Raw genomic sequence first — 24,762 nt, 5'->3', positions numbered from 1 at the left:
CGCTACTATATAATAACTGAAATCTCGAAACAGAACTATCAAAACAGTATGCAAAAATTAACTATGATAACACTGTCGTGTTCTTTCTCTGGCGAGAAATCACAAGTTCTGACTGTTCCAAGATGGAACTAACATGCAAAACAGGACAAATCGGTAACTGCAGAACAAAATAAATTTAAAATGAAAAAAAAAAAAAAACAACTATTCTGAACTATCTGGGACGAAAATATAGCTTGAACACTGGCGTGTTTTTCATTTATCCAAACTGTTGTACTACTGTTCCAGGATGGAACAAAATTTGAATACTGACGTATTCTTTCTCTGGCGAGAAATCAAAACTACTACTGTTCCAGGATGGAACAAACTACGAACACTATTTTTTTTTTTTTTTTGTTTTGTATTAAAACAGACTTTCGCCCAAATAATCAAAATAGAACTCTAAAACATGGGAGCATGCATTTACATAACGAATTGCTCTCACCTTGTAGGTCCTGTCGACTGCGCCAGTAAAATTCGGACTTGTGATGAGTGGTAAAGCTGGTGAAAGTCTTGATCATTACGCAGAATGAATGCTCGCTTATACGTATACTTTTAGAACACATTCATACGCATTTCACTGATGTAACTCTAGTGATGTTATTTATTTCTGAAAAACTTGACACAAACTTGCTTTACAAGATTCTTGAAACTACAAAAACATTATAATTTGCCTTCAAACACTAATGTTGTACTTATTCTTTCACTTCGGGCACATTTAAAAAAAATGGATACCACACACAGCGGAAACTTTGCTAATCAAGTCCTAAGCGTCGTCTGCTTCTGTCACGACTGCAGCGCCTCCTCGCCAAAGTACACAGTTTTAAAGAGAATTCGCAAGTCTTTGTGACAAAAATCTTTACATAGCTAAACAAAAGTCATGCACGGACTTTGGCAAGAATATAGAAAATAAATATCAAGAAGGTGGTAAAATATTCTGGAGGTTGTTAAAGAAGCTTAGGAATGGAGGGCTGTAAAAGGAGTTAGAGATGATAAAGGTAACATGAAGACGGGAGAAAAAGATTTCCTTGAAGTATGGAGTAATTACTGTGAAAAACTGCTAAATGAAACAAGCAGTGATGATAGCACAGTGGTAAAAAACACTGACCAGGCATGCAGTCAGGAATACATATCCATACTTGAAGTAGAAAAAGCTATCAAAGGCTTGAAATGTGGAAAGGCAGCAGGAGTAGATGATATTCGACCAGAAATGCTGAAGTATGGTGGTATAAGAGTCTTACAGTGGCTGCACTGCATAGTTCAGAAAGCCTGGACAGAGGGATGAATTCCCGATGATTGGAGTAGAGCTCTCATAGTACCCATATATACATACATACATACATCTTCAAGGCCCACTCTTCCTAATTGGGTTGTGGGGGCAAAAGCTGCAAGAGGAACTTCCAATGGTCACGATCCTCTGCCACCAAGTTCAGATGTTCTGGTGGGATTCTGAAACGTGTCCACCCAAGGTTTTGGATATAATCTATCCTGTGAGTCCTTAGCCTTCCACGTGGCCTCCCACCCTCTGACTTGGCAAAGAGGACCTGCTGAGGGAGCCTCTCTTGTGGCATTCTGACCAGGTGCCCGTACCAGCATAACTGTGATCTCTCAGCATGGAGAAGCAGCGGTTGAGTATTGAGGGTTTCCCGAATTGCAGAGCTTCTGACTCTGTCGAGTTTTGTCAGCCCCGCAACCCCTCGAAGGAACCTCATTTCAGCCGCTTGGATTCGTGTCTGCATTCTTTCGGTCATTACCCAACTCTCATGACCATAGGTGAGGATGGGGACATAGACTGTATTGAAGACAGCCAGCTTTGCCTTCTGGCTTAACTCCCGCTTCAATACTACTGAACGGCCAAGCTCCTGCAATATTGAGCTTGCTAAGCCAATTCGAGTATCTAGCTCTGCGTTCCATTTTCCATCATTCGTGAATATGGACCCAAGGTATTTAAACTTCTCCACCTGTCTCATTGGGACTCCACTTACATTTAGAGTGCACTGGGATGGTTGTCTTGAGACCACAAATGTTTCAGTTTTGGCCACACTGATCTTCATTCCGGCATCTGCAAACAGCTACAAACCTATCCAGGGTCCGCTGGAGGTCATCTGTGGAAGAGCTAAGCAGAACTAAGTTATCTGCAAAAAGCAGACGTCCAAAGCTACATTTTCAAATTCTGACACACTCACTGCCTCGGCTGTGTCTATCGATCCAGTCCATAAATATTATGAAAAGGAGGTGTGACAGAACACACCCTTGGCAGAGGCCAACAGAGACTGTGAAAGGTTCAGACTTTGTGCTGTTTACCCTGACACAAAACTCTGGGCATTCATACAGGGACTTGATGGCAGCTAATACTTGACCATCCACTCCATACTCCTGTACTACTTGCCAAAGCTTATCCCGAGGAACCCGGTCATATGCCTTCTCCAAGTCCACAAAACATGTGTAGACATTCTTGGCATATTCCCAAGATTTCTCAAAGACTTGCCTTAAAGTGAAGATTTGGTCAGTTGTGCTTCTACCAGGACGAAAGCCACATTGTTCTTCCTGGAACTTTGACTCAACTATGCTCCTGCACCGTCTTTCCAAGCACTTAGCATACACTTTCCCAGGCAGGCTGAGCAGAGAGATGCCACGATAGTTACTGCAATCCTTCTGGTCTCCCTCCTTAAAGACTGGTATTATTATGCCTGTCTGCCATTGCTTTGGTGCTCGCCCAGATATCCAAGCAGCCTGACACACTCAAGTTAGCCAGAGAACACCGTCTCGATTTAAGGCTTTTAGCATTTCGGGCCGAATTTCATCATCGCCAGCAGCCTTGCCCGATTTTAGCGATTTTATTGCTAAATGGACCTCTTTTGCTGTGAGACTAGTCATTGCCCCGATCTGCACCTCTTGGATGTCCACAACTGCTGGGCCACCCAGGTTAAGAAGGCTCTCAAAGTATTCCCTCCATCTGTGGAGGATATCCTTCTCGGTTGTTAAAAGTGCACCATCAGAGGCCTTAATTACTCTTGCTGTGCACGATTTCCTCCCTCGAAGGTGGCAGATGGCCTGCCAGAATACTTTGTTTGCATTTGCATAGGATGAATCTAATCTTTCTCCGAAGGATTCCCAAGCATTCTGCTTTGCTGTCTTCTGCCTTAGCAGCAGTTTTTCGTGCCTCAGCATACTGCAAACGCATCTCGGGTGACCTGACTCTAAGCCATGTTAGGTAGGACTACTTTTTTGCCCGGACAGTTTTTTCCACCAAGGTGTCCTTTTCTCACTGCCCGTTTCCACGCCGAGCTGCTTTCTGCCACACCATGAGAGTGCAGAGGCAGTGACAGCTGTTCTGAACAGCTTCCATTCCTCCTCAACATCTGCAGTATGTTTGGGAATCTCTTTGAACCTGGAGGAAATGTCATCTGCAAAATTCTTCCTCACAGCCTCATTTTCCAATGTCTCCCATTTCATGCGGTATAGCTGCTTAGGCCTACCAGCGTTGATGGTAGCATCTGGTTTCTGAAGCCGTAGAGTGCACACGACAAGGTGGTGGTCAGTTGAAAATTCTGCCCCTCTTCTCACACGAACATCCAACACTGAGGAAAATAGGTCTGCTGAGACTATAAAGAAGTCAATCAGAGACCTTTGTTCTAGTGTATCCCTGTACCAGGTATACTTATGGACTTCTCGGTGCTGGAAGAAGGTATTCATTATGGACAAGCTATTAGTACTGCAGAAGTCCAATAATTTCAACCTATTCGCATTAAGGTCAGGGGCACCGTTCCTCCCAACCACACCCCTCCATGTCTGGTCATCTGTTCCAACATGTGCATTGAAGTCACCCATTAGCAGGACTGATTCCATGTTTGCCACCCTGTCAAAAGCAGCATCCACTTCCTCTAGGAAGGCAGAGTATTCTGACTCCAGATTAGGTGCATAGGCTTGCACCACAGCCAAATCATGGTTTTTCATCTGAAGCCTTAATACACATACCCGTTCCCCCCCAATGGAATCCACTCAGCAACACAGTCTGACAGCTGGGGGCTTGTGAGTATTCCCACACCCGCCTGAGCAGACATTGTCGGGCTCACACCAGAGTAGTAGAGCTTCCACCCCTTATCCAGGTCGACAGTTCCAGAGCCTCTCCTCTTGGTTGAAGAAAGCCCGACTAAGTCTAGCTGGTAGTGCTTGGCTTCCTCAACCAGTTCCAACTCCTTCCCTGTCAGAGAGATGTTCCAGTTGCCTAAAGCCATAGTCTGGTGTCGTTGTCGTTGCAGTTTCCGTCCTTTTGCAGAACCATTTCTTTGCGCTGCCCCTAAACACCTCCAAAAACGGGTAGCGGGCCCATTGATGAAGTTTCCTCTAGCAGAGTGCTGAGGAGTGGTGTCTAAGGGAGACTGTAACATATTTTTCGAACGGGTCCCTCTGCCTAAAACCCGAATACGTCCCATGGTAACCCGTGTAGTAGAGCTTCCACCCCTTATCCAGGTCGACAGTTCCAGAGCCTCTCCTCTTGGTTGAAGAAAGCCCGACTAAGTCTAGCTGGTAGCGCTTGGCTTCCTCAACCAGTTCCAACTCCTTCCCTGTCAGAGAGATGTTCCAGTTGCCTAAAGCCATAGTCTGGTGTCGTTGTCGTTGCAGTTTCCGTCCTTTTGCAGAACCATTTCTTTGCGCTGCCCCTAAACACCTCCACAAACGGGTAGCGGGCCCATTGATGAAGTTTCCTCTAGCAGAGTGCTGAGGAGTGGTGTCTAAGGGAGACTGTAACATATTTTTCGAACGGGTCCCTCTGCCTAAAACCCGAATACGTCCCATGGTAACCCGTGCGACGGATGATGCGGTATGAACATTTTTTGATGGCCTGATCATGTTGCAGTGTTTGATAATGTCCTGTTAGCACAAGACGGAATGACATAGAAAAATAAGGAAGATTCCCCTCGAATACTCTAATAGCATTCGGGGGAAGGAGCAAGAAGAGAAGAAAGTAAGAATCAAGGGAGGAAGAGGAGGGACCAGTCTACAGATAATATAACACATGTATATTACATGAAGTAAGGCATGGTCCAGCATCAGGTACATCGGGTTTGCCACACCTGTACTCACTAAAGTGAGCCCCTGAGGAAAGTACCCATATATAAAAAGGGAAATAAAACAGATTGTACCCATATATAAAAAGGGAAATAAAACTGATTGTGAGAATTACAGAGGTATTTCCCTTGGTAAAGAACAAGCTGGATTCAGGCCAAATAGAGGCTGTCAGGTTCAGATCTTCACTTTACGACAAATAGTCGAGAAAGCATGGGAATATAACAAAGATCTGTATTTAAGTTTTGTCGATTTGTAAAAGGCATATGACAAGGTGCCAAGAGAGAAAATATTCAATATGCTACAGTTATATGGTGTCAATGGGGCATTATATCAAGCAATACTTAGTCTTTATTTGAGTTGTAAGTCAGCAGTTAGAATTGAAGGAAGTACAGGAAGATGGTTTAATGTTAAATCTGGTGTGAGACAAGGATGTACATTATCCCCTCTGCTATTCATTATCTATGTGGGTCACATTATGAAGGAAAGTGGTATTAAACATGATATCAAAATTGGAGATGTTAATGTCAGCTCTTTGCTTTATGCGGATGATGTTATACTTCTAAATAAATCCGCTACAAGTCTGCAAGATTTTCTGACCAAATTGAATAACTGTTGTAATAGATATGGTATGAAGGTGAGCAATAAAAAGACAAAGACAATGAAAATAGAAAGAATCATTGAAAATGTAAACTGTGTTGTGAATGGGGAACCTGTGGAACAAGTAAAACATTTCAGATACTTAGGCATGATTTTTAGTGAAGATGGTAAATTAAATATGGAAATAGACAACAGAATCAACAAAGCTGGTATGGTAGGAAGTCATTTGAATAAATTCATATGTAATAAGAGAGAAATTAGTCAGAACACTAAATTAGCTGTATACAAGACAGTGTTCAAACCAGTTTTAACTTATGGATCTGAGAGCTGGGTCAGAAGTAAAACACTTGACCAAAGACTAGAGACCGCAGATATGAGAGTCCTGAGAAAGATTAGAGGCGTGAACAGATGGCATCAATGGCAATGTCATATTAAAAACGAGGATATTAGGAAAGAACTTGACATTGTCAGTATCCAGGAATGTGTTAGCAGAGCTAATCTTAGGTGGGGTATGGTCACTTAAACAGAATGGGTGAAGAAAGATTAGCAAAACAAGTGTTATCTGCCAGGTTGGCAGGAAAACGACCCAGAGGAAGACCAAGATATAAGTGGATTGATACAGTACAAAGTGCCTTAGACGACAGAAATATAAGATCTGATAATGTTGGAGACTTGACAAGTAACAGACTGATTTGGAGGAAAATTGTAGATAGGAAGTTAGTAATGATGTAATTTTTTTCATGTAGTACTGTCATATCCTGTACACCCCTTGAGGGTACATGGCAGGAATTTGATGATGATGATTAAATATACATGAAGTGCAAGACTACTATTAATAATAGACTTCTTTTTAGGAAATGAAAAGCAGCAAACCTTTTCCTAGATGTTAAAGTTAGGAGAGGACTAGAAAGAGATACATCATTAAAATAGATCATTATTTAGTGCAGGCAAAATTATAGTTTTCCCCATTTTGGTTACCAAAATAAATAATCTAATTACAAAGTAACAGAGGACTAACAATTATTTAGAAAAAAATACAAGAAAATAAAAACATTGAGAAAGAATGCATCAATATGAAAGAAATTATTACATCAGCAGCATATGAAAGTCTAGGGGGACACAAATAATAAAAAATAAAAAATTACTTATATGGCGCAATGAAATATAAGTAATAATTAAAAATAAAAACCTAGTCTTTAATATATGGTTAAGTAATAAAAAAAAACAGGATGAAATTGAATATAAATAAAAAGTGAGCAATAGCCAAAAAGAGAAACCAGAAAAACACAGAAAGCTGGGAAAAATTTGTATCATTTCTGGAAAGTGATATATATACATACAGTAGTATCTCGCTAATCCGAACTAATAAAAACTGTGATCGTTCGGATTAGCGAATTTTTCACCAAGAGACAACAATAACTAGCGTTTAAGACAAAAAAAAAAAAAAAAAAAAAAAAAAATCAGATTCTAATGGTACATCAATTTAATTCTGTAAATAAATGAAGTAACTGATAGAAAAAAATGTACTGTACTGTAATGTAAAACTTAAAAAATAATACATTTATTTTAGTAAAAGATTTAGTTTGTATATACAGTATTGTTGAGGATTTTGATTTAATAAAATTGCATAGTTCAGTACATAACTTAATTTGCATAAAAAAATACCACTTTCTTATACAGAACACAAAAAAAAATATTTCACAAAATAACACAAAGTTTTTTTTTTTTATTATTTGTAAAAAAAGTCACTGATTTTCTTTTGCTTCTTGGAATCTAAACTTTTTTCAAATGCTTCTTCTCGGAGCTGCATTAAGAATAAAATTTTGTGGAATGGCATATCATTTTGCTTAGCCCATTCTATACACATATTAAACTGTCAACTGCCTCTTCATGTTTTACTTTTTTTCTTTGAGTTCTTTATCGTCACCATCATCTTCTAATTCATTCTGTATCGTCATATTTATAATTTCAGCATCTGATTTGATTTCGAATTCACTTTTGATTCTACCTGTAATCCATTCCTTAACATCTGTTTGTGAAATATCAACATCCGGATTTATATTTTTAATCAATTATGCATGTCTTGAATTTCCTCTTTTTGTGTATCACCATAGTTATCTTGGTAAATTCTAGAAGGCCACAGTTTTTTTCCATGACACTCGAATTGCTATAGGTTCAAGAGTTCCCAAGCAGCAGCAACTGAGAATGCTACATCCTTCAAATTTATATTTTTTATTTATGTGATAACATCATAATTTTGGGAAATTACTTTTAAAAGCAGGTCTTTACGATCTTTTAATTTAATGGATTGTATTATGTTCTGATCCATTGGTTGCAACAATGATAGTTTAGAGACAAAATAATAATACGTAATAAATAAAACTTTTTTTTTCTTTCAAACCGCAGTTCGGATTACTGGAGGGTTTGGACTAAAGAGGTTTGGATATGATCATAAAGTCACACAACCAAAAGTTTGAATTTGTACCAATTTTTTCCAAATTGTCATAATCATTCCTTACACTGCTAGATGTTGTGTCGAACTTTCTTCTAATATAATATACTTACCTTTTAGTCTATCATGCATATACTCCTAAGACTCTTTCTCAGGTATCACGTGGTACCTCTGAATAACAATGGAATTTCCTCAGGGTCAAGCCAATACCAGAGTATCAAGATCAACCTCTCCTAAAGCACTAAGAAATTTATTTTTTTTCACTGTGCCACTTAGGGCTTTTAGATTAAATACACTATATCAGTCAAGAGGTGATCTCTAGATTGTACTTAAGTGATACCTTGACCTTGCAGACGTGGCCAAATTCTCTTCTTTCTAATTTCCTGCCTAAGTTCAATTTAAGTTTTATAAGAGGTGCATTGGATTCCAAATTACAGATACTCTTAATTGGATTCAAAAGCAAGGTTTATTGAACACTATAATTACACATATACACTACATGTTAGCTTAGTTCTCATTCTAAGAGAGTTCCTGACAATTATGTTAACATTAAAACACTCTTAACAACATGCAGATATTCAAACTGATTACTGTTATTTTAGCAATATAAATCTTATCAACATCAAAACACTCTAACAGCATGCAGATACTCATACTGATTATTTTATATTAGCAATATAAATCTTATCAACATTAGAACACTCTAATTAGGCATGATATTCACAGCTATACCTTTCCAATCCAGTCACAACCAAACCGCTCTAGATAGCATCTATATCTCTTACAATCTTTTCATTAATATCACCCTTTACTCTGAACTTTATCATAACACCTTTTAAACACATAACATAACTCAATTACATAAGCAGACTAAATTTATGGTAATTATCTCAAGATCACTACAATTCTGTTCTATATAATACTATTAATGTTCTTTCCTCTGAAATACAGCGCTGCACAATTCCTTTCATCCATAGCTAACAAATTCAATAAAGTCTACTTATCTATCTTGAACTGCATCACATTAATTGACCTTCAGGAATCCGTTTCTCTCTGACCGAAATTTCCATAGGTTCCTATCTGGCTTTCTGTGGATGGCTGGGCTTACACTCACTTCACGGGACTATGGGCTTCAAGTTTCCACTGATACCTCGATCAGAACCTCTGGACTGGAGATGCTGCCTCCCCTCTCCAGCTCACGACACCAAGAGACCAACACACCGAAATCAGGAACAAAAAAGCCCTGTGGTGGAGTGTTCTTGACCCTTTTATTTTGCCTTGGTTCCCAGCGATTATCATACTCCGCGATGTCCACCTAGCACTTTCACGTAGGTCGATGTCACAGCGTCCAGCTTTCTCTGCTATGCTTCTCGTGCGCCATCGGTACGCGATTGCTCGGGGCAAACCACTCCCCTCACGTTACTGCTTCATGACCTTTGGATTTACATCCCCTTTAGAATTTGTGCAAGTCATTCAACAACTCCTAATACTTATGGCTCTAACAAAATATTAAGTATTTACATTTCCACTGTTATTTACACAAACTAGTGACTGGTCTTTTGTTGAAATACTAGATAAATAACTACTTGTTTTCCGTAAGTTTGAAACATTTAACATATTTACAAAGCTGTATTATAATACCTAGAGACAAACAAACACATGTATTTAATTTCCTTTTCATTGGTTTATATATGTTAAACTGTGATAAGGTTGGAGTTCCTAAAACCACAATCTATCACAATTTAACTATGTCGTGATCAATTGGTAGAGCCTCTGCTACTAATGACTCACGCAAAAAAAATTAAGCAAGTTTGAGCGTCGTTAGTAGTTGGAAGGCGTTCAATCATTCGATGCTGTTGGCACACTCTCCCTCGATGAGTCTTTGGACTCCCTGGAGGTGTCACATAATAATAATAATAATATTATTATTACAAACTATCAGAGATGCCAAGTTCACTGTAGCATGTACAAGTTATTCTCAGTGTAGCATTGTTCATTGTGGATGTGAATATCTTTTTCCCAGCCACAACAAGTTTTCATTTTGGAAAGTTATTTTGCTAATTGTTCTTATGCATGTGTTGCCAAGGAATTTCATGAGAAAAATCCAAGTACAGCAGTCCCTCAGAAGTCACCAATAATGAGATTAGTGCAGCATTTTCGGGAAACTGGATCTGTTGCAGATAGGAATCACTCTGGAAGACCATCCATTTGGACTGATGATAAAATGGGAGGTAAAGCAAGCACTGCAGCAATCACCAATAAAAAGTCTTCTCAGGAAATTTGTCATGCAGTAGTGTTCAGAAAGTTGCAAGATGGTTACACCTTCATCAGTATCATGTGCACTCAGTCCATGAACTGAAAGAACCAGATAAAGGACGAATTATCTTCTGAAAATGATTACACTTGTTTATTAAAGAAAGTGGCATAGAGATGCTTGATACAGTTTTCTTCAGTGACAAGGTCTGAAATCCATCAATTCACCATTGTTTCATGAAAAAGTTTGCATTCTCAAAAAATTGGAGTTTAGTGTGCGATATCACACCATCGTATAGTGGGACCCATTTTCTTTGAAAAACGATGATGAATAGTTCAATATACAAAGACATCATCACACAGTTCATGGCACTCCTTGATGGCAGCGAATCCCCATTGTTGGTTCCAACAAGACAGTGCTATGTGCCACATATCAAATAATACTGTACATTTTTTGCAAGAATTTTTCAGTGATTGTCTCATCTTGAAAGAATTGTGGTCTTCAAGATCACCAGATTTTTTCCTTTTGGGCTATCTCAAAGGTGTTGTTATCGAAATAATCCTCACACACTGTATGAACTAAAAAATTAACCTTTCAACAGCGATTGAAAACATCAGTGTGCAGGTGCTTCACAAGGTAGCATCAAGCCTTGTAAAAAGAGCGAGTTTGCATTCACAAAGGAGTTGGCCACTTTCAACGCATATAATAATGAGGTTCCTATTCTTCTTTTGTTATAAAAGTCCAATTATAACCTGTGTTTGTAGCTGTTTCATATACTTATAATTAACCTCTAAACAGATGTTTTATTTCTGGGTTGTGCAACTTTATGATCACCCTGTATATACAGAATAAGACCTTTTTAATTAAAATTATAATAACGGAATTAACCCACTTAAAATATTATTTATTAGTAGAATTTTCACCTGAGTATCACAGGCATCTTCAGTACATGTATAAAGCTAATTAAACAATAACTGACAATTCTAAAAGGCACCACCTAAGTAGCAAATATAAGATAACTAAAAAAAAGTCAATAAATTTCCTAACTTATTTAAAAAAAAAAAAAAAGATAAATAAATTATATATACGCACATATATACACACACACACACAATTAAAAAAGTTAGGAAAGATTAGTTGATTTACTGAAACAAAATATCATAGCAGATATGATATAAGCATTTAGGATAAAATAGCAAAGCATATGAATGCAAATATAAAAGAAACTATAAATATAAATTGTGAAGTAGATTTAAAAGAATTCTTAGATTACTCTATAGATCTTTAGACAGATAACTAACATTAAAAATAAATCAGAACAAAATGCTTTAAATGATATAACAATAAAAGAATTAAAGGACAACCTAAGGAAAATAAAAAATAAAAAAATGATAAATCAGCAGGAGAAGATGGGATAAGCTGTGAAACTGTATAAATTTGCTGGGTAAAAAAATATATTAAAGTTTTAAAATAAAACACATACAAATCTACAAAACCAGTAGAATGGAACCCAATTACTATACTTGGATTCCAGTAGAATGGAATCCAAGTATAGTAATACCTATATTTTAAAAAAAAGGAATAAAATAAAACATGCTAATTACATAGGTATTAGTTTACTGAATACATACTATATATACCGTATAGTATGTAGAATACAAATATATAGTGAAAAAATATTATTAGAATGTCAAAATGGATTTAGAAAAGGATACTATAGATGCAGCTTTTTTTGTTTAAAACCACTTATAGAGAAGAAAATTTAATTTAGAAACTCGCATTTTGTTTATAGATTATGAAAAAGAATTTGACAAAGTAAAAAGATATATATTACAAAGAATAAATATACCTAATATTTTCCTACAAGCAATATTGCATATTTACAAAAATAAAATTTTAAATAAATGGAAAATGTCCAAAAAACCATCAACCAGGCAGGGATGTCTTCTGTCTCTAACACTTTTTTTAATATTTATATTAATAAATAATAAAATAAATACCTTATTATTTGCAGTTGACCAGGTAATAATATCAAATAAGGAAGACAATTTACAAAAGAGCACTATATAATTTAAACATTGTAGTAGAACAGTTTAGAAAGAAAATATCTATAGATAAAACTAAAACATTGGCATTTTGTGAGCCAATTCCAATGAGAAGTAAAGTTATTATTAATAATAAAATAATAGAACAGATAAATACTTTTAATTATCTTGGATGTGAAATATCATTTGAAGGAGGGAAAAAAGATATAAAATTCAAAACTTTAGAATTTTTATTATAAATTATTGGCCTTATAAATAGAATACGTTTTGTACAATATGTATATTGTACAAAAAGAAACATTTAAAAATACACGTTACTTTAGTAGTACCTACATGGCAGTAAATAACAAACAAAAGCATGAAATGAGATTCATGAGAACTGCAAAATGCACATATTAGACAAAAAAAAAAAGGAACGAAGATGTTTTAAAAGAACTAAAAATAAAATCAATGGAAGAGAAACTAAACAAATATAAATAAAACTGAATAAAACATGTAAACTGAATGGCCAATACCATTATCCTAAACAGTTAATAAAATATGAACAAATTGGGAAGAGAAGGCCAGGTAGACATCAAATGAGAATCATCAACAACCATGGATCCAATGCCGTAGGTGTCTGATGCCATCTTGATATGATTCTTTTATTGCATTCTCAATGAAATTCTCAATGTGCAAATGACTCAGTTTGTGTATAGATTTTTGGTCTTCCTTTTTTGTTCTTTCCTTCAATCATCCCAAACAGCAGCATTTTTATTTTCCTCTCATCGTTCGTTCTGCATATATGGCCAAAGAGACATAGTTTACTTTTGATTATTTTCTGGATCAGGTTTTCTTTTGGTTGTATTCTTCTGTAGATTTCCTCATTGTTCGCTTTCTGGATTCAGCTTATTCTCAAGATCTTTCTATAGCACTTCCTCTCAAATATGCTAATATCCTCCTTTCAGATTCTCTCAGGCCTCACATCCATAGAGCATGCTGCTGAAGATACAGGTTTCTACAATGCACAGTTTAGTTTGCATCTTTATAGCTTGGCTCTTCCATATTTTGTCCATGGCTTTTAAAATAGTTGTTGCTCTGGCTATTCTAATTTTGATCTCTTTTTTGGGGTCCAAGTCATGTGGCATCCAAGATATGTGAAGTGTTCCACATTTTCCAGTTGAAATCTGTCTATCGTAACTCTGTTCAGTAACTCCTGTTGTCCGAATATCATTGTTTTAGTTTTTTCAAAGTTGACATTTAGTCCATACCTTTTTTCCTTCTGTGTGTATAGTGTTTGCAGTGTCTGTTCCAGCCTTGCTGCGTCTTCTTCAATCAGGATGATGTCATCTGCAAAGCAGAGGTAGTTTATTCTTATGCCATTTATTGAAATGCCTCCATCTTCTTCTTTAATCTTATCTAGTGTACTTTCTAGATGTGTGATGAAGATGATTGGTGATATTGGGCCCACTTGTCTTGTGCCTTGACTAGTCACAAACCAATCTCCTGTCTTACCTGCTATTCTGATTTTTGTTTGTGCTTGACTGTTTATATCTTTCAGCAGGCGAATCAATTTATTGTCCACACCATAGGCTTCCAAGACAGCCCATGTTATATTTTGGTCAATATTATCAAATGCTTTTTGGAAGTCCACAAAACAACAGTATAACTTTTTGTTCTTTCTTCAAGCTTTCTCTGCTATTAGTCTTAGTGCGAGTATTTGTTGCACTGTACTTCAATCTTTTCGAAATCCGGCTTGGTCATCAGGAAGATGTGCCTCCATATGACCCTCCAGGCATTCTGTTAGTTTCATCAGCACTTTGCCAAGATGACTCATTAATGCAATAGTTCTGTAATTGGTCCATTCTAAAGCACTGCGTTTCTTATGAAGAACAACCAAGACTGGTTTTTTCCACTCTTATTAGAATATTAGATTAAAAATTAGACCAAACAGATCATGATATCTATATTTAGTGTTATGGTGATGATGAATCCTAGAGCTGTAATCTGTTGGACTTAATGTTAAACACTCATCAAAATTACTATTAAAAAGTTTTATATCATACAATTTTTTTTTTTTTTTTTCAAAATTACTCATTATTTTGATTTCCAGTATATGTTATATAAAAGTTTTTTACATAAATTTTGGCATTCATCTTATCTAAGCTTGTGAATTTATGCAAATATTTTGAGATTGGCATATTGTTTCCAATTAGCCATCCAAAAGGAATTATAATGCATTTACTGATTTGTACAGTTGTGTGTCCCTGATAATCGGATAATTTCCAATAGGTCTTATAGTCTTAGTGTATAAACAATAATAAATTTAGAAAGCTTACTTTGACCATATCAATTTGTTAATTTGATGTCAGCATTTTGTAATGTACCAAAAACTTGTGCACTAAGAAGCAAATATTAAAAATAAATAAAGTTCCACACGATGAATAGTTGGAAATTGAAAGTTAATTTTTCTTAACTTATATTAAAGGTGTGCATTAAAATATAATCATTGGAAATATGTTAAAGAAATGTAGCCCATTTTCACTTAAACATAAGTAGTGGAGAAATAGTGGGAACGTTAACAATGATCTCCGTCGAGTCTCATGATAAAGTCCAAGTAAAAAACTGCGAAACGTTGTATCATATACAGATTATTATTGTCATATACAGATTTATTGAAAATTCTGTGTTTCTAGGTTCATTCTTTTAAGATCACCTCTAATTCTTTAAATTAAAAATTAAAGGCCCTTCAGATGCTTTAACTTTAGATGCTTTGAATGTATTTTTTCTCAATCTCTGATACTCTCTAAATTCATTCATGAAGTTCTAATCATTTATTCAAAAGGCACTTGAGTACTATCTCATGTTATTCTCCCTTAATATGTTGTACCTAATAGCTTCATAGAAACTTGAATAAGATGAGTAATCATCTTATAGGATGAGTAATCTGGTCTGCCTATCTATTATGTATGTCAGTTGCAGTTTGCCTGTCTTTCAAGAGGAAATAAACCTGCCAGCTCCAAGTGATACCAGCTAGCTCATCTTCAGTTGAAAAGTCCCTATAAAGATTCTTTGCATCTTAGATTTTGAATCCAGCTCTTTATAACCAAAGAGCATCATTAATAAAAACCATGTATTAATTAGGTGTCAATTATTGCAGTAGCTGCTTGGGTTAATATATGCCATAAGCTCACTATAAGTGAGCTTGTAGGGACCATATAATTTCTAGTAGAAAATTTACGGTTATAAATTTCATTTAAAATATTGACTATATGAGACCTTGGTTGAGAATTGTTGGTAATTCGTTATTATGAGTGAGTTTTCTAAAATTGTTGGTTTTCTAGAAAAATGAGTCATCTATATATGTATGTGTATTTTTCCACACAAATTGACAAAAGTTCTCAACATAATAATGAAATTTTGTTTCTCTTGATTAATATCATTACTTTACATACATTTTTTTTTTTGGTTATCAATATCATTAATACATACACTCTTCATACTTAGTATATCTAATTTAAAATTTTACGTTTTGCTTTTATGTTTTGATGAAATATAAGTACATATGTAATTTTTTATAGCGGCCTGTATAATCCACTTTCATTTTTTCCCCCAATATCATTCAAATGCAAAATGCATACTGAATAAAATAGTTAATAATAAACATTTGTTAAAATTAATATTTTATTATAATTTTTTTTCAAAATTCTCCATTTATTAAAAGTAATGAGTTGGAAATTATTTTTTAAATAGTAATTAAAGCAATCTTTCAGTTAAGTCGGCCTCATGGTATTACAACTGGAATGCATAACACATTTCAACATATCCATGATCGTAGTGTTCGTAGGCGTGACACAGCGAGATTGTACAATCAGAAAGAGGTAAGAAATTTCATAAACTGTATTATAGATATATACATATTAAGTAAAACCCCGTTTTTACGTTCCCGCAATTTACATTTTCCTGCCATTTACGTCATTTTCTGTTGGTCCTGTCTTAAGGCCTATTCTTACGATATATTGTTTTTTCATCATTAACAACTTGATGTGGACGTTATTTCCCGTGATTTGCGTTTTTTTCTCGGGTGACAATACTGATTTTCGAATCGATTTTTACAGAAATCTGCGCATTTCTGTTCCCAGATGGCGTTGCTTTTGGTTGTAGTTTCGTTTCTGCCATCACGGTGACCTGCATGCTTGCAGCAGTAATGTAGTGATGAGCGATACCATGATTTTTCAATCACAGTACGAATTGATATTGTAGAATTTCTGCTACGTAATTTAGCATGTGAAAGTTGCTTTCAAGTTGTGGTGGTGGTGGATTATCCGTGTTAGTAATATGGAGAAAAAAAGACAGAAAATGTATTTCAGTAGAAGAAAAGATGGCAATTCTGTGACGTGTAGATTGGCATGCCGGAACATGTGTACATTTAGCAAAAGATCTTGGACTCTCCATGTCCACTTTGAACATGATAGTAAAGAACAGGTCAAGCATTGAACTCAAAGCAATCTGGCTCTATGTCAAAAAAAAAAAAAAAAAAGTACAAACAATCAACAATTAAAGATTTTTTTAAATAGATAAATGTAAGTAATTGTAAATTCATTTATTTTCAGTAATTAAATTTTGTAATCTAGTATGTAGACTCACATACTAGCAGTAAGTCATCTTTTAGCCTTTTTTTTTTAAATGTTTTTTTTACATTTCCTGCTATTTACACTTTTTTCCATCAGTCCCCTGAAAAGTGTAAAAAAGGGGTTTTACTGTATTTATATAATCCTAAACGAAAATGAATATTTTATATCACTGTTTATTAGAAAAATGTGTTTAGCCATTGTTTTTCATTTCAAGCAAAAAAAAAAAAAAGGAATTTTTGAAAACTTATGACAGTCCAAGTTATGCAAGTTACATGTGAACTTTACCTGAAAAGTCTAAAAATCAATCATATAATAATATTTGCTCTTTGCCTGAAGAAGAAGCTTATTTTCAGTTTTATTAATTATTTAAATCCCTCCCACTGTCTTAATATTTGATTCTTCCAAACAACTAGGTGCTTGGTTCTGTAACAGAATGGATGTCATATAACTCACTATAGTGAACACTGCTATAACAGACTAGCTCACTATAAATATTAAGGAAAAGTCCTATAAGGTTAAGTTGAATTGAAATTCACTACAGCAAACAATCCACTATATTAAACCTTTCCTGTGGTCTCTGTACTAGTTTGCTATAGCAAAAGTTGACTATTAAGTTGCAGCAAAGTGTTTTAATTTGTTCTTACCAGCCATTTACATTATATACCAAGATATTTAGCCCATAATGTAAGTGGCTGATAAAAATATAGTAAAATTGACCTTCTTGTTCAATTTTATTATTATTTTCTAAGTTATTCAACATATAACTATGTTAATATAACTTAGACTACACTGCCAAACACAACAGAACAAAATGGATTTTCATGAATATTTTAAGTATCTCTAAAGTCAAATATCAGATATTTTAAGCATTCTGGCATACAAATTCTGAATATCCTATAGAAATTGATCTGCCACCAACAGGTTTATAACAGTGCAAATTAATGAAGCCTATAAAAATGTGGGCTATGACCACGTTTTCTTAATTCAGGTATTTTTGGCCTGCTCAGTAGGCCAGTCGCAGCTCTGGTACCTTCAGGATGGCAAGTCACTGTCATTTAGATGGTTCTTTGAGATGAGAGACCATTGGAACACTTCAAGCCAGCAAGTCACACGTGAAGGTAGCACAGCTCAATGTGTCACAAGTATTGCATCTTGACATTCTGGATGCAGTTTCAGGAGACAGGAACCATTTCATGAAGACCTGACCAAGATCACATGAAAGCTATGTCAGCTAGAACAGACTGATGTCTGGCTCTAACAGCAATGTCCTGTTACTGTGTCTTGAATTTGCTGCAGGTGAAAACATTTCCAACCAGACTGTTAAGAAAGCCCAGTTCAAGTGGACTCTATGCAAGGAAGTAAGTAGTTTGTATCCCATTAACCACAAACCACTGCATTAAAGATTAGCTCTGCTAATGCATTCCTGGATGCTTACAATGTCAAGTTCTTTCCTAATATCCTCATTTTTAATATGATATTGCCATTGATGCCATCTGTTCACGCCTCTAATCTTTCTGAGGATTCTTATATCTGCAGTCTCTAGTCTTTGGTCAAGTGTTTTACTTCTGACCCATCTCTCAGATCCATAAGTTAAAACTGGTTTGAACACTGTCTTGTGTACAGCCTAATTTAGTGTTCCAACTAATTTCTCTCTTATTCCTTATGAATTTATTCAATTGACTTCCTATCATACCAGCTTTGTTGATTCTGTTGCCTATTTCCATATTTAATTTACCTTCTTCACTAAAAATCATGCCTAAGTAGCTGAAATGTTTCACTTGTTCCAGAGGTTCTCCATTCACAACATAGTTGACATTTTCAATGATTCTGCCTATTTTCATTGTCTTTGTCTTTTTATTGCTCACCTTCATACCATATCTATTACAACAGTTATTCAATTTAGTCAGGGAATCTTGCAGACTTGTAGTGGATTTATTTAGAAGTATAACATCATCCGCATAAAGCAAAGAGCTGACATTAACATCTGCAATTTTGATATCAGGTTTAATATACCACATTCCTTCATAATGTGATCTATGTATATAATGAACAAGAGTAGGGGATGATGTACATCCTTGTCTGACACCAGATTTAACCTTAAACCATCTTCCTGTACTTCCTTCAATTCTAACTACTGACTTACAACTCAAATAAAGACTAAGTATTGCTTGATATAATGCCCCATTGACACCATATAACTGTAGCATATTGAATAGCTTCTCTTTTGGCACCTTGTCATATGCTTTTTCCAGATCTACAAAACTTAAATAGAGATCTTTGTTATATTCCCATGCTTTCTCAGCTATTTGTCGTAGAGTAAAGATCTGATCCTGACAGCCTCTATTTGGCCTGAATCCAGCTTGTTCTTCACCAAGCTTTTCTTCCACAATTCTTCTCAACTGTTTCTCAAGTATACTTGCATAAATCTTACCAGGAACACTCAGTAAGGATATACCTCTGTAATTCTCACATTCAGTTTTATTTCCCTTTTTATATTTGGGTACTATTAGAGCTCTACTCCAATCATCGGGAATTCATCGCTCTGTCCAGGCCTTCTGAACTATGCAGTGCAGCCACTGTAGGACTTTTATACCTCCATACTTCAACATTTTTGGATGAATATCATCTATTCATGTTGCATTTCCACATTTCAAGCCTTTGATGGCTTTTTCTACTTCAAGTATGGATATGTATTCCTGACTGTATGTCTGTTGAGTGTTTTTTACCACTCTGCTATCACTGCTTGTTTCATTTAGCAATTTTTGTGAAGTAATTACTCCATACTTCAAGGATATCTTTTTTTTTCCAGTTTTCATATCACCTTTATCATCTCTAATTCCTTTTACAACACTCTTTCCTCCATTTCTGAGCTTCTTCAACAACCACCAGAATATTTTGCCACCTTCTTGATATTTATTTTCTATGTTCTTACCAAAGTTTTCCCATGACTTTTTTTAGCTAGTTTTACACAACGTTTAACTTTCTTACATTTGTCTCTGTATTCTCTAAGAGCACAAACTGACTTATTTGCCAGGAACTTTTGATATGCTTTCTTCTTTTCCTTCACTGCCTCTTTAACCTCCACCATGGAGTTCTGATTTTTCTATCCTTGCAGATAACCTCACCACATGCCTCTCTGGCTGAATCAGTTAGTTTTCTTCAAGGCTTGCCACTGAATCCTTTAGGTTTGGTTCCTGTTCTCAAACTCTTTCATTTTTTCTTCAATAACCTTGGTGTATTTTAGTCTACAGTTCACATCTGAGAGCTGCTCAACTTTTATTCGCTTTAAAACTTTCTTACTTATTTTTCTTTTCAAAAAGAAATTCAATTTTATCCTGCTCAAGATTAAATGGTGATCACTTCCAATTTCAAATCCTCTATGCACTCTGGTGTCCTGCACCAGGGAGAAAACATCACTATCAACAATAACATAGTCAATTAGACTTTTGTTATTCCTTGCATCTTCTCTCCATGTGAATTTGTGCACATTTTTATGTTGGAACATGGTGTTAGTAATAACTGGTCCATTTCCTGAGCACAAATCCAACAGGTATTTGCCATTATTATTAGCTTTGCTCTTTTCTTTAAATTTTCCCAAAATATTTTTGTATGTCTGACAATCATTTCCTACTCTGCCATTTAGATCCCCAACAAGGACCAACTTTTCCTTTTTCATTGTGTCAGTTGCTTTTTCCTGCAAGGCTTATAGACTTACATCTCCCATATACCACTTTTTTGATATCCGTGTCAGTCAGCCTCTTCTTATCCATGCTAATATTTTATAATCAAACCCATATTTTCCAATTTCTTAGTTTCATGGATTTCACACCAATTTCATAGATTCTGTCGACCCATTTCTTTGTGTGAGCCCTAGTCAACTTTTCCAAAATCTTCATCACCACTCCAGAGATACCAATAAGTTGATAGTTGAATATCAGTCTTTGCAGCACCCTTGTGCAATTAGATGACCATCTTCCCTGTCCTGAGACTCAAATTATATAGCCTGGTCAAAGGAATAGCATTTTGATTGAACACTCTTTTATAATCTTTGCTGATCCCTTCAGTCCTTATTGCCAAATTCTTATTCAGTTTATGCAACAGCTGTAGTACCTCCTCCTCATACACATGAGTTTCTTTGTCCTGTGAAGAAATAGCAGTGAACTCAATGTTGCATACACCAGCTTGATAGCTTTTAGCAAAATGGGAACTCATTAATTGAACAATCTCTTCTGCATTTGTCACCTACATACCATCTGCATTCAGTAGAGCTATTCTTTCATATTCATTCTTTCTTTCTTTTAGCTTGCAGAGTCAGTTTGTTTTCATACTCACACTTAGCTTTCCGTACAATTGTAATTCTTCTGGCCTGTTCGTTATCATTTTTATAGTTGACATTATCCTTATGTACACAGTATTCTTTCCACATCACGTTTCTTACAAATCCTTTGCTTAATAAGATTGCACATCTATTTCACTCCTACCCTGTTTATTCTTCAAACTCGAGGGACATATTCTGATATTACATTATTTAAGTATTTTTTAAATTCTTCCCATGCACTGTTGATATCATTCTTATCCGACAACTGACATTATGATGGCACAGAACCCAGCATACTTATCAGTTGATCATAATTTCCTGCTTTGTAGTTCAGCATGTAACCTTTCTGAATGGAACATTCATAAACTTAGCCACTTTTCAAGTCAGTACCACATGATCACTGTCACCGACCAGAAGTAGAATTGTTACTTTTTAACTGAAATCCCTTCTAACACTATAATTAGATCTAACACTCTTTGACCTCGAGTTTCTTCTGTCATATGCTGCTTGAGGAATTTATTGAGCTGCTCACAGCACCTCAGTAAATTCAGTTTCATTCTTCTCATAAGATCTCATTGCTACCTAAATCAATGTTCTGATCATTCAAGTCCTCCATTATGATTACTCATTTTGCACCCATAATGTTTATATGATAATGCACTAGCAACTGATCCACTAGGTCTAACAACACCCAGCTATGTATTTGATCTTGTTAGACTCCACCTCATACCAGATGGCTTCAAACTCATTGACACATGGGCAACTTACTGCCATTGCAGTCATAGATCTGAACTCTAACTGGATTTAAGTCATCCAGTATCATTAGCAGCACCCCCCCCCTCTGTTCTGTCCTTTCTATCTTTCTTAAAAATACTGTACCCTTTACACTTGATACAGTTAGTATGTCTGCCTCTGATAGCCATTTATTTGATATTTAAGAAAAAATTCTCATGAACAATATATTTCCATCATAAAAGATGGTAACAATTTAATTTACATATGCAAATCATAAGGCGGCTATTGGTGATCAAAGAGATTGATTTCTGTATTTGCTATATTTATCTCTTGATATAACGTAACTGGTAAAAGAAAGTGTATTTGCCTCAGTTTCAATGGACAGTTGATTGCTGTGCAAAAGGGGAATTAGAATTTAGGTAGTGGATTGAAAGAGACAAGATATGTGGAAATAGGAGCGGGAATACAACTGTATTTTTTTTTTACTGTGAAAGAAATATATAAATTGAGCTGTCTGTATATTTTACCATTTACTGTGATTGCAATACATCAATCATAACATTAAATTGATGATATGATAATGCACTAGCAACTTTACAATAATAAAATCTCATGAATTGAATATCTGCTTTTGTCAAAGACCATGAAAAAGCAGTATGTTTTCTTTCTTCTTTTACTTAGTATCATACAGAGGTCACAAAATTAATAAACTAGCTATAGAACATGTGAAGTTCACAGATGTAGTGTATTTGCCTCAATTGCCTTAGCTATATTTCCAACCATATTGTATAAGGAAAACCAAAGGTGTATTGAGAAACCATTCATTATGCCAAGCATACATGTATGTGTATGCACACACACACATTTCTCACCAACTTAGCTCATCATTAAATTTACAATGGAATAAGCTGGTTTGCAAAATGTTAGATGTAAAGCATTTGTTAATGATGTTTAGCAATTGAATATGAAGTGCAATTATACATAGAAATCATGATATATCACCTTTATTCAAATGCATGTTTTAGTAAAAAATTACTGACAATTGTCATGCCATGAAAATTTACGTGTTTTTGTTCATTTTAATTTTGTTAATTTTTTAAGGAAAATATCAGGAAAACTATTTCTATTTTTATATACCTTCACAGATTTTTTTTCTTTAATAATTGCATTTGATATGTATTCTAAAGTAGATTTGTCTCTCCTAGTCTACTAGGAAGCGGGATCATATTACTGGCTTGAACACAGTGCAATATAAAGTTGTCAGTCAGCATCAGCTTATTATTGACAAAGCTCCAGTGACTATTTATAACGTGAAGTTGATTTGCAATCACACATTGACTCCATGGTGTGAACATCGATCTTCAGCTCATTATAACAGTAAAACGTAGTTGTGTTTCTTAGCTAAATTATTGCATATTAATATTGATTGATGTATTTAAGATTCCTCACCATCATCCCTTTCAAATGACCCCCTATTCATTATTACATATTTTTATGATTTTCTTTGTAATTGTATTCCTTGAAATGCTTTTTATATATAATGAACTCAGAAGTACATGAAATATGATTGGGCTGTTAAATAATTTTTGTAAATTTCGGAACTCCTTGTAAAGATTTATATTTCGAGAGGGCGGGGAAAAGATTAAATATTTATCATTAAGCAGTTTTGTTACTGTATTGTGACTTAAAAATGTTAAAATAAGCATTTGTTTGTATTTTATTATTATTAATGCTAGAATGGGGTTAAAATGTTGACATCAACGTTTCACTCCATGAAGTAGAAAGAGTAAATATTTATCATATTATGATTTTCAAGAGTTTAGGTTTATGTGGGTGGAAAAGATTTATTATTTAACTAATTAGTAACTGTTAACTGCTATTATGAGATTTATTTAAAAATATATATTCTTAAAAGTACTTAAGGGTGTACTTTGGGTTTGAAATCTCATTTCTGATATCCTAGTCTAACCAGATACCAAAGAAAGATGTAAATTGCATTTCATTTCCATCTACAAGAGAAAAAAAAGTGATTTGCTCAGTCAGAAAATCTTTACAATTGTGCCAGATTCTTTAGTATAGAAGGAAATAAGGAAAGTTAAGCATTCTCTCAAAGCATCATAGGACGTGAACTGTTTATGAATATTTCCTGTTTTCATAAATTGCAGTCGGTGATTCGGGAGTGGGAGACAAATTTTGTCTCTTGGTTCATAATACCATTGCAGCTACAAGTTATTAAAAATATCTTTTAGAACACCAAAAGGAAGAAAACTTCATGGATTCCTTTTCTTTATTTTGATATTACTGACATTTTTTTCATGTGTTTTATGATAACCGAATTGAACCTGAATGTAGGATGAAATAAGGTAAATTTTGAAACTGCATGAACATTCGGAAATGATGATATTGTGTACAAATTGTAAATTTTTCTACTAATGATCATCTTTTAACATATGTTATTTGGAATAAGGTATTTTTCCATTAATCTGTGATCATTAGAGTAAAGAATATTTTCTAGGTAAAAAAGCTTTTTGTTATTGTTGTATAGGTTGAATTAGCTTAAATATGTTTTAAATACTATTCTTAAAATTTTTTAAATAGTATTTAAAATTTCAAATATTTACTTACTGCATTCTGCAACA

At 34.9% G+C, this 24,762-nt stretch overlaps 1 protein-coding gene across 1 annotated transcript in view; it reads left to right on the top strand.

Moving 5' to 3' along the window:
- beta4GalT7 (beta-1,4-galactosyltransferase 7) overlaps nt 1-23,562 on the top strand; it is a 108,589-nt gene extending 85,027 nt beyond the window's left edge. The window contains exons 6-7 of the mRNA XM_090392768.1: nt 16,210-16,317; nt 23,329-23,562. Of these exons, the coding sequence (XP_090248894.1) occupies nt 16,210-16,317; nt 23,329-23,511 (291 nt within the window). The 3' untranslated portion in view covers nt 23,512-23,562. The remainder of the gene's footprint in view (nt 1-16,209; nt 16,318-23,328) is intronic.
- Nucleotides 23,563-24,762: the final 1,200 nt, after the last annotated feature.

The sequence above is a fragment of the Typopeltis vanoorti genome, chromosome 5 (genome assembly GCF_054136105.1).
Source record: "Typopeltis vanoorti isolate ZY-2024b chromosome 5, IOZ_Tvanoo_1.0, whole genome shotgun sequence".
NCBI classification, from domain to species: Eukaryota; Metazoa; Arthropoda; class Arachnida; order Uropygi; family Thelyphonidae; genus Typopeltis; species Typopeltis vanoorti.
This window is presented reverse-complemented; position numbering and strand designations above follow the sequence as displayed.